Source organism: Pinus tabuliformis, chromosome 8 (assembly GCF_031772625.1).
Source record: "Pinus tabuliformis cultivar Carrire ecotype Pingquan chromosome 8, CPIR1, whole genome shotgun sequence".
NCBI classification, from domain to species: Eukaryota; Viridiplantae; Streptophyta; class Pinopsida; order Pinales; family Pinaceae; genus Pinus; species Pinus tabuliformis.
In genome coordinates, this window is record NC_142294.1 from 52,514,829 (window position 1) to 52,526,413 (window position 11,585).

The following is an 11,585-nucleotide window of genomic DNA, read 5'->3' on the forward strand; positions in this document are numbered from 1 at the left end:
CTTCCATGACAATGAGGAAAAGGAGGGGGGATAGAGGGCAACCCTGTCTGAGTCCCCTTTCAGCATGAAAAAAATGGGAAGCAGAGCCATTAATGAGGACACTGAAGGAAGCAGTAGTAATGCAAGACATGATCCAGGTGGTGAATAGATGCGGGAAACCCAGGTGGATGAGAAGTATTTTGATGTAAAGCCAGCTAACATGGTCGAAAGCTTTCACCAGATCAATCTTTAAAATGATGCCTTTTAGCTTTTTGGATCTAATAGAGTGTATAGCCTCTTGAGCGGTACCAATTGCTTCATGGATCTGTCAGTTCTCGAGAAAAGCGAACTGCTCAGGTGAAATATAATGAGATAGAATGGGTCTGATTCTGTTGGCAATGATCTTAGAGATGATTTTGTAGAGACAATTGCAGAGAGAGATGGGGCAGAAGTCGCTGAAGGATGATGGTGAATCAGTCTTGGGGATAAGGGCAATGAAGGTGGAATTAATGGCATCATACAATTTTCCAGTGGTCCTGCTCTCCTCCACAACATTGAGCAGGTCTTGTCCCAAGAGATCGTAAAATGCCAGATAAAACTCAATAGTCCACCCATCCAGTCCTGGGCTTTTATCTTTTTTAAACCACTTCAGGGTCCCCTCGAGTTCAGCAGGTGTCATAGGTGAATTGAGCTCCTCTGCCACCTCATCATCTACAAACCTAGGGAAGTAGCTAGCCACTTGTATAATATCCACTAGATTGGTCTCTCGGGGAGATTTGTAAAGATTCTGGAAGTGTGAGGTACCTAGCAGAGATAGCTTTTTGAAGGTGTCAGCCACACCTCCATCTGGTAAAGGCAATTTCCAGATAGTGTTAGCTACCTTTCTTCCCTTTGCAAAGTTCTGAAAGAACTTTGTGTTATCATCTCCGGCTTGTAGCCAGATTTCCCTGCTCTTAAGTCTCCAGGTTTCCTCTCTTTCCTTCAATATCTTGTCCTTCTGCTTCTCAAGCTCAATAAGATGTGATTTCTCATCTGCAGATGAAAATCCCTTATTGTTGTCATCCATAAGAGCACTCAGTTCAGATTCAATCAAAGATAGGGTCTGATCATCCCTCTGTTTTTCTCTCTGGCCCAGGAGATGGTTAGATGCTTTAGCTGAGATAGATTGTGGTAGAAACCCTCAGCCAGGGATCTATGTCTCGAGATGGGATTTGGCTTCCAATATTTAGTGACCATCATGATGTATCTCGGTTCCTGAAGCCAGACATGATTGAATTTGAAGGGGGTTTTAGGTTTTGATTCGGGACCAAGGATCTCCAAGTATATTGGGGAGTGGTCAGATATGCCCCCAGAACCCACCCATTGTCTATATCTATTCAGATGTTGCAACAAGGGCACCTTAATCAGGAATCGATCGAGCCTCCTAGCCAGAGCTGCATCCCCTACCCTTCTATTTCTCCAAGTGGGCAGGGGCTTTATCATGGGGACATCCGAGAGGTTGTGCTGCTCCAAGGAATTCCTAAAGTACCCAGATAGAGGATCTACTTGTGCTTGGGATCCCCAAGATTCCCCAAATCCTATGGAGAAATTGAGATCACCCCCGATGACCAGGTGATCGAAAGTAGTAATTTCTAAATTGAGAAAACGCTGCCAGAATTCCTCTCGCTGATGACAAGGTCCATATACATTAATAACCCGAATATTCATACCAAGATCGGCAGAGAAAATGTCCATACCTAAGAACCCTAATCCTCCCCAGGATGTTGTAACCTTAATAGTGCGTGGGTTGTATCCAATGGCTAGTCCCCCCGATCGACCCATAACATCAAGGGAGTAAAAAAACCAACCAGGTTTTAAGGATGTTAAGGTTCGGTTGATGAGATCAGCATCCCCCAGGGTTTCTTGCAGCATGATGATATCCACAGGCTCAGCTTCAAATAACCTACGCAGGGCTAGTTTTTTGGAGGCACTAGCCATACCTCTACAGTTGAATGATAGCCATTTCATGGTGGAACCCTCCCAGGGGTGTTCAATGCTCTAAGAACCCCTTCAAGAGTGAATTGTTTGCCAGTGACAAATTCTGCCCCGGCCTTCAGTATGGCTTTTGAGAGATTGGACTTTCGGCCACGAGATGATTGAATAGCCGGACCAGGAAAGGTGAGACCTAACCCAATATAGGAGGGAGTATGATTCGCAGGGAGGGATCAAGAGCGAAGGTTGTATGAGTGAGGTGGTTCCAATCAATCTAGGGAGGATGGGAGGGGGGAGGAAGGGGGAGAAGGGACAGATGGAGTGGTGGTGGAAATGATGGGAGGGGGCAAGTTAAGTGCGCAGGGTATGGAGGGAGAAATGAATCTAATAGATGTTGAATCAACTGATGTACTGCAAGAAAGAGTAACATATGAGATAGGGTGAGAGGAAAGAGGAGTACCCGCTTTCCTTGTAGCCTCAGCAGCAGCAGCTCGGGATCGAGTCATTGGAGGCGATGGAGTCTTGTGCGCTCCTTCCGCTGCCATGGAGGTACCGACCCGATCAGGTGCTCGGGGAGCCGAAACAGGGGTGGCTGGGGTGGCGACTGCTTTACCCTTTGAGATATAAGGAGCACTCGGAGGATCAGTTGATTTCATGTTTAATGGGCATTCCTTGAAAATGTGCCCTACCTTGTGACATCTCCTGCAACGAAATGGGACACCTTCATAGTCCAAGATCTGAATTCGGGTGTAATGCCTCCATTTTAAAGTAATTTTTTCCTCCAAGCCCTCTCGCGTATCCAAATGCACCAAGATGCGAGCCAAGGTTCGATTCTTGGTCTGAACATAGGACTTATCGAAGTCAAGGTAGGTGCCCAGCGTGTTCCCAATCCTGACAAAAACTTCTTCAGACCAATACTGAAGTGGGAGACCAGGTAATCGAACCCAAATAGGTCCAGCCCCTATCTGCTCCCTTTCCGGGTCAAACAATGGACTCCATTGCTTAAGGAGAACCGGCGCCATCTCTATATGCCAGTATCTCGCTAGAACCAGGTCTGTGAATTCATCCTTAGTAAAATGCAAAGCGAACCATCCCCTAGGAAGGATCTGGACCTCCGACAATTCTTTGAGGGTATTGCCCCAAATTTCCTTGACCCAGAGAGTCAGTCTCTCCGCTGTGTAAGCCCTTCCCCGGACATGCCCAACCAGAATAGCACTGGCCTTGTTCGCGACTTTGCCCATCGATATATCCTCTCCGAAGGAGTTTGTGAAGTCCTTTGTCAAGGCTTTCACACACTTGACCTTGCATTTCCTTGTCCGTGGAGCTGATGGGTGATCCTGTAATGGGTCAGTGGAGATACAACCCTCCTGTTGAATCTGGGCTGTCGATTTAACCCTAATCACAGGGGTTTCAAAACAACCAGAAGGTGGAATGCCAGGGTTTGACGGGCAGTCATTTTGAGGGCCTCCAGGTGCTTGTTCCGAAGTTGGCAGAGGGCTAGACTGGTGCAACTGGTCGCCTGGAGGGCACGGCTCGAATGGAGGAGATGGCGGAGTGACAGCAGCGAGCAGGTTCAACGTCCTAGGTGAGAGCGGGGGGCAATCCATGGCAGGAGATTCTATGGATAGCGAGCTGAATTGAAGGGATGATGTGGGATGGCTAGGGAGGGTGACCATTGGAGTAGAGCAAAGAGGGAACGCAAGCGGATGGCGGATGCAAACCAAGATTTGATGAGTTAGGGTTAGGGCTTCTAAAAATGGCCTGACCGGGAAACGGGTCCAGAGAATAATCCACCTCTTCGTAATCCATGCTATCTTCCATGATGAGGCTGGGAACCGACACTGAGATCATCGGGAACAGTTGACAACGATGCAGGGAGATGGATGTCGACAGTTTGTCGGGAGACTGTGGGATACGGTGAGACTGCATAGTACTAGAGCTAACCTAAACCCTTGCTAGGCAGGCTATGTGGATGAGCCTCCATCCGTATGTCTCTTCGACCCTGTTTGCATGTTTGCCTTCTAACCAGCAATATAGCTCCAAAAAATCACAGTCACATTGGGTTTCACTAATCCTATAATCGCTGTCGACCAAAGGGATATGACTTAAATCTATAGAGGGAGGGATTAATGGATTAACAATCTTATCTTGGGTTTTGCTTTTGGGAGGCATGGCTGTATCAATGAAAGTAATAGTAAAAGAAATTGACAGAAAGCTTACCAGGGAAACAGTTGGGGTAACGAATTGTCAGTGGAAGGAGATAGGGAACTGTCGGTTTCTGTGTTGGTTTGATCATGTGAAATTCTCTGAGAGTGGTCGTTGTGCAAAGTTGTCAGTTTACGGAGGATAAGCAGTGAAAAGGGAGGAGAGCGATGGTTTCAATAGATTTTATATAGTGTTGCGAAAGTTGCATTGAAAATGGCATGGGACCGTTAAGCCTGAACGGTAACCAGAGAATTATGAATTAATGCGGAACAATTATTTTTCCAGGAGTGCATTTAATTGGCTAACAGTTAGGTGATGTGGCACGAGGTGAGTGGCGAAGGAGTCGTGGTGGGGACGTGGTAAGGCGGGGGAAAGGATATGTGGTTTAGGAGGGGGTAGCGAATGGTAAGTGGTTTGGCAATGGGGGGGGTGCGAAATCGTGAGGGGCTGCCACGCAAGGGATCGGGCCTGGCGGGGAAACAACCTTTTTGAACCCCCCCACGGTAAAGGTAGAATGGAGGGGGGGGGGCGAAGAATGATATGGGTTGTGGATTCTGAGCGAGAAGAGATCCCGATGCTGTTGACTGACATGTACTTTAACCATAATATGACAAACCAAATTTGTCCCATGCGTTTTATGCTTTTGCCTTCCTGACTTAGGATAAAGGTGGATAATGAAATATATATAAAAAAGCACTTTATCCCATCATGCATATTTGCCTTTTAGCATATGTTTAAAACTTTGGATAAAAAACGACATAGGCAAATATTTACAAAATCTTCTAATTTACCTACCCATAACTAAATTTACATTTTATTTTTCTATAGGGTGCACTTAGACAGGCAAACCCACATTATTTTCTTTTATATAGAATGAAAAACTATCTAGCATATCCCTTATTTCTCCTATTGATTCAGATTAAAAAATTGAATCAATGTCATTTTCTACCTAATCACTGATTTACCAAGATTAGACTATTCGACAACTCTTTATTTTCTAACCTAATTTATAAAAATTTAAACAAGTTTAACCATGATTACATTCAAAAGCTAGTCATTGTGGCATTTTAAACAAGCTACACACAACCTTTATTTAAGAATAATGACGAAATCTATCTATCAGAAGTGGCATTTAGACTTACAACACTTTCAACATTATTCCTTTTTTTATTTTTCTTTCTTTTGGTGGGGTTAAATCTTTTCTTCTTTTTCAATATTTTTGTTTTTGTTTTGTTTTTAACCCTCTTTTCATTTTTTATTCTATTTTTCTTTTATTTGGAAATCATTGGCAGATTGACAAGTATTTACAATATAAGATCCCTGAGATACAATACTCAATTAGCTCGAGATCCTATAAATTATAGGACTCTAACAATATATATGGTGTTGTGTACATGTGGTGTGGTGTACACATTGTACATATGGTGTTGAGTACATGTTGTACATGTGGTGTTTTGTACATGTGGTGCTATGTACATGATGTAAATGAGGTGTTGTGTGCATGGGGTGTTATGTACATGTTGTAAATGTGGTGTTGTGTGCACAAGGTGCTATGTACACCTTGTGTAGTTGGTGTTGTGTACACGTTGTGCAAGTGGTGTTGTGTACATGTGATGTTGTGTACACATTGTGCAGAGGGTGTTATGTACATGTGGTATTGTGTACACGTTGTGATGTGCACATGTGGTACTACGTATGTGCATTGTGTAGTCGTGGTATTATGAAATATGTATTTGTTGTGTTGTACTATGTGTACATACACGTGTTTTGTTGATTTGTACGCAGGGTGTAGGTGTATGTGTTGTGTTGTACACCAGGGGTAGGTGAATGTGTTGTGTTGTATGTTGGGTGTAGGTGTATTTGTGCCATTGTATGGTGGGTGTAGGTGTATGTGTTGTGTTGTACACTGAGTGTAGGTGCATGTATTGTGTGGTTTTATACGTGTGATGTACATTATATGTATGTGTACATGCTTGAAGAGAAGAGAAGTATTGGTTGCTTGCCGGATGTGGCAACTAATAGGTGTGTGCACAGAAAGGACAAAGAACAAATGTAGAAGCAAGAATTGATTGAAGGATAAGTATCAATATTTTATTTCAGTTTTAATTATGCATGTGTGTCGTGTCCCTTCTCAAACACATTAGTAACGGTGTGCTACTACATAATTTTGCACATTTTTTACTAAGGAAGAGGGCCCCACACTTTCGACTTAGGGACTTAGGGGCCAAATCGACTTTATTTAGCTGTTAGTGGAATGTGGGGGCAACCCACATAAGAGTTCGAATTAGCCATTCAATATGCTTGTAGGGAAAATCGAATGGGTGGATGGACGGGCCCACATGAGGCTAAGGGGGCCCAAGGAGTTATAAAGAGATATCAACTCTCATTTTGTTTTCATTCTAAATATTTGACAAACAAACTCACTCTTGTACACTCTACTGCTTAGTGGGTCTACCGGCTATTTAGCCACGAGTCTTCCGCAGGGAAGATTCAACCTCTACTTCGGGGGACCATCCATGCCCGCCCTAGGGAGACTGTTCCACAGAGATTGCAGGAGTTTCCAGCAGCGATTCATAGCTCATCCAGCCACGCAAAGGAAGGGACTGCATGTTTTTTGGGCAGCCAGAAATACGCAGAGGTTGATTTAGCCACCCAAAAGGCCGAAAATCCAAAGTCAAAATCAGAGAAATTCCCTTCTGTTTTTTTTGGGTTTTGTCCAAGGAGTCTTAGGCTAAAACAACAGAATTTTCTGGGCATTTTTTGGGCACTTTCCAGCAGGCCAAAATTCAGTGAATGTAGCTGGAGAGCAGCGTCCAAGAGGCCGAAAATCAAAATTCAAAATCAAAGAATTTCTCTTCTGGGTTATTCTGGGTTTTGTCCAAGGAGTCTAAGGATAAAAGGGTGGATTTTTTTGAGCAGTTTTTGGGCACTTTCCAGCAGTCCGAAATTCAGCAGATGTAGTTGGAGCGCAGCTCCCAAGAGGCTGAAAATCCAAAGTCAAAATCAGAGAAATTTCGTTCTGGGTTTTATTGGGTTTTGTCCAAGGAGTCTAAGGCCAAAAGGGCAGAATTTTATGGGTAGTTTTTGGGCACTCTCCAGTAGGCCGAAGTCAGCAGATCAACAATTTACTAGGACAACACAGAGCATAGTAGAGCAGGAACTGAACATCCATCTTTCTAGCTATTCTACTACTTGGGTTTGGTCCAGCTTGTACTCATGCTCTCATATTTCATAATACATGGCTCAACAATTCCAGTATTACAGTGTTTCATGGGTGTTTGCTAAATGTTTTTAATTTTCCATTGTTGCACTATTTGTTTAATTGATTTATCACTTAAACTCCTGTTTAGGAACGTTATATTGGTATCAAAGCCATAATATTGGCTCAGCCTGTGGGAAAGATTAGAATCAAACAACATGGCGGTCATCTGGAATGAGGTGGTGAGGATACAACAAATGATGATTGATGTGGGGAAGAAATTGATTCATTCCTCAGTTATTGGGGGAAAACTGGAGGGCATACCAATCATTGGGCCATGGCATTCAGGCGTCCCTCTCTTTTTGGGAATTCTGTGAACTAAGGGGTATGCACAAACCAATGGAGATTCAATGGGATTTTGTAGGGATGATGAGAAGTATTAAGAAAAAAGATGAAAGAGTAGTTGAAGGGGCCATGGTTGGAAAAGAGATAGTTGAGCATACACCCATTGATGAGGCGTCATCCATTGATGAGGTATTCGGGGTTGTGACCGATTTCTCAGGTGATAACAATGCACCACAGGTTGGTGAGGTGTCGGAAGACAGTGCCACTGTTGTTGAAGAGCCGATAGGTACAGAGGCCTCCATATCTATGACGGAGTTTTCGAGATGATAGTCGGCTACAACTGACTGGTGAGCATATCGTACATATTGGGTTGTCTATGGAAGCAGTCTAGGGCTCATCTCGAGCCCGTGATGGAGGAGGATGTGCAGCCATCCCTTAGGCTAGCCATTGATGAGGGGCAACATAGAGGTCATGCGTTGGGTTTTCAGTACAATACTTCAGAGGCCCACTAGCGGGGTCTATAACCTTATCAACCCACCCTTATGCGTTGGATTGAGGGAGGCCGATTTTTCTAGACGTACCCGAGGGGGTGGACAGGTTAGCAGGACTGAGATGAGCATGATACCACATCAACTTGGAGGGCTTGTTCCTTCCACAGAGGATTACACATTCGATCTCTCCTTTGGGATTGGATGACGAGATGTACTAAGATGGTACTTGATGGAGCAAATTAGGAAGTTGGATACATCCATGGCCAAATGTCAGTAGAGGCCATGGATTACCAGAGGGACTCAAGGGCAGGACTATTTTTGGGATCCAGGTGAGATTTTCCATCACATCATAGAGTTGGTAGGTGATGGTAATAGCTACGAGATGGGTTTGACACTTGAGCACACCCCCATTTTTAGATCTCCATCAGAGCCCAAGTCAGTACTAGTGACAGGATGGTTTGACTGGCGAGCAAACAGATTTCATGAGTTGTCTTAGCATATTGAAGGTGCATGGAGTCACAGGGTGACTAGCTTACTCTAGCAAGAGTTGGTAGGAGGAGGTGGCATCGACAGGCTATCATACAGGGCATTGTATGGAGAGAGTGCTCTCTTACTAGCATATGGGATGCAAGGACTATTGAGGATAGGCACAGTAGTGTCATTTTCGTTAGCATGTGGGGAGTCAGGCCGCTCAGGTCTTTTAGAGTAGATGGGGGGATGTAGCCCACATCATGGAGGGTGTACTAGCAGAGAGGTTGATATTTTGGCCCATCCAGGATACTGTATGTTACAGGGTGGTATGGTAGTAGGTAATGGTACACAAGACTACACATAATCAGGTCGTAGCATTCAATGTTATATAGAGGGATGTGGCCTGATGCATACAGACCCAATTCTTGGCCATATCACCCAGTGGTGTGTAGGGCTATGCAACGAGAAGCAGTGGTCTCCAGAGGAGCATGGAGATACATGGTGGTATACCATAGCATGCCGATTTACACTGTGGGGTTGGAGGAGTGACTGAGGACGTGCAGGGAGTGACAGGTGCAATGACACAGGTAAGACACAGGTGTGTACAAGATGGTATATCCATAGTTGGGGGTATCAAGTGGTGTACAGGGGTAGGTTGCAGCATATAGTGGCATTTCATGGAGTGCGGTGGTACTTGGTGGTATGCAGTGACACATGATGCGGTGCAACGGGCTCTTGGAGCTTTACCTTTAGGGAGACTTATGGACAGGGATAGTAGGTGTACCATTGGACGCAACTCACCTAGGATCGATGAGGACATTGTCGAGCATTTGGGGACACCATGTTTAGTGGAGGCAGGGCCTTGAAGGAGTTATCAGCAGATCCAAGGCGGAGAGAGTGTCATACCTAGGATTACTCTTGAGCATTTGGACAGACTCTTGATCATACTCTTTGGGACATACCCACCCATCATCCTCTAGTGTTGCTTACAATCGTAGAGAGTTTGGTTGTTTCACTTTGACACTCTCCATTTAGGCAATAGGGCATGGGGGACTCACCCTAGGCACTTGGATGAGACACCACGTGTCATGGGCCGAGGGGAGACTCTCTAGTTGAGACACTTGGTAGGTGCACAAGTTGATGGTTACAGACTTAGGGATGACATGGTTGATAGTCGAGGTAGCATATGTTCCACCCCTAGGTTCACACTTGGGGAGGTAACCAAGAGGGAGTTACATGGTGCTTTTTTAGTTGGACAACTTGGGGCATTAGGGGAGCATGAGGTGTGGAGGACAGTAGTCCTTGTTGGCAGGATGATGCCTAGGCTTCTGGCAGTACCCGAGCACATCATAAGGATCTGGGATAGCAGATCTTGCTATGTGATTTGGCAGGCATAGAACAACTGGATATTTGCAGCATAGGTTCTTGATGCTCAGTGCCTACCTATTGGATACCTACAAGAGGCAGAGACGGGGCACAAAGGGGTCCCAACAACTAGTAGCATATCACAACGATATACAGAGAGGATTGGGGTTTGTGGACCTCCAATATGGTTATGGGATCCAGGGATCCAATGGATTGGTGGGATACTTCACTCCTCATTGAGCATGGTCGAGATAACAAGCGGAATGATTCGTTCACAGGCGGACACATGGGCAATCACCGAAGTCCTCACTATAGGCCAAATCAAATTGTTGCTCAGGATTTGGGTTAGCCATGGAGAGATAGGCGCTGGCACTATTGAGTCACTTTGGCAAGATTGGCCTAGCCTCGATCATCGCATAGATTATGGCTGAAAGTTATGGGAGAAGAGGTTCTGGTACACGCATGCTAGACAATCATTCATGACCAGAGTGTCACGATGTCAGCAAGATAGGTTCCTTCTGCGATGGGCATGAGATTATGGCATAATAGGGCTGAGTAACTCAACTACCCGTAGAGGTGAGCTGGTTTCTATAGGGGAGGGTCATGCAGATCTTCAATTTGGCTTTAGTGATTCATTGATGGTGTGGGGAACTTCACTAGTGTGGCAGGGTGATCGACAAGAGGAGATCGGGGGAGGCCCGGGTAGAAGGGGGTTCAATTTCACCAGGATTGGATTGCATCTTCAGGAGTTTACTCTTGTAGTGCACGAGATGGACTATTCGGTAGAGCAACTTCATGAGGATTTGGGCAGAGTTTTACATTGTCAGGATGCTCTACTTATTGGTGATAGACACAGGGGTTCTAATGCCAATATCTGGCAGGATAGTGAGTGGAGAAAGGGGGGCTTCACATTGATTAGGTTGGCTTTGGATCCTGGTATCAAGGGACTCCTTCACTATTGGATAGTACAATGATCAAGGATGATCCAATGGTACATTTGGGACCCTAGTGAAGTTTGCAGTGATAGTGGGGGTCCACAGTGAGAGAGGGTGTTTGTTTAGGCATTTCTTGAGGAAAAGCGATGTTTGGTGCATTGGAAGAACTTACCAGATGAGGATGCCACCTGGGAGGGTGAGCATATTTTGGAGCACCCACCTTTGAGGTTGCTTGAGGGCAAGCAACATTTGGGAGGGGAGGACTGTCATGTCCCTTCTCAAACACATTAGTAACAAGGTGATGCTACACAAATTTGCAGATTTTTTACTAATGAAGAGGGCCCCACACTTTCGACTTAGGGACTTAGGGGCCAAATCGACTTTATTTAGCTGCTAGTGGAATGTGCTGGCCACCCACATAGGAGTTCGAATTAGCCATTTGATATGCTTGGCGGGAAAATCGAATGGGTGGATGGAGGGGCCCACATAAGGCTAAGGGGGCTCAGGGAGTTATAAAGAGAGATCAACTCTAATTTTGTTTTCATTCTGAATATTTGACAAACAAACTCACTCTTGTATGCTCTGCTACTTAGCGAGTCTACCAGCTATTTAGCCACGAGTCTT

General features: G+C 45.1%; 1 protein-coding gene across 1 annotated transcript; it reads right to left on the reverse strand.

Moving 5' to 3' along the window:
- Positions 1–307: 307 nt before the first annotated feature.
- LOC149234105 (uncharacterized) lies at positions 308–1,956 on the reverse strand. The gene is made up of 2 exons (XM_089368155.1): positions 1,339–1,956; positions 308–1,105 (listed from the first exon to the last, which is right to left on the reverse strand). Exons 1-2 carry the CDS (start codon positions 1,954–1,956, stop codon positions 308–310), a joined length of 1,416 nt encoding a protein of 471 aa, XP_089224281.1.
- Positions 1,957–11,585: the final 9,629 nt, after the last annotated feature.

Excerpts from the sequence above, each read along its gene's own strand:
- LOC149234105 (XM_089368155.1), bottom strand. The coding sequence starts at position 1,956 with ATGGCTAGTGCCTCCAAAAAACTAGCCCTGCGTAGGTTATTTGAAGCT. Across the intron at positions 1,106-1,338 it reads TGAATAGATATAGACAATGG|AGAGAAAAACAGAGGGATGA; the intron begins GTGGGTTCTGGG and ends CTCCTGGGCCAG.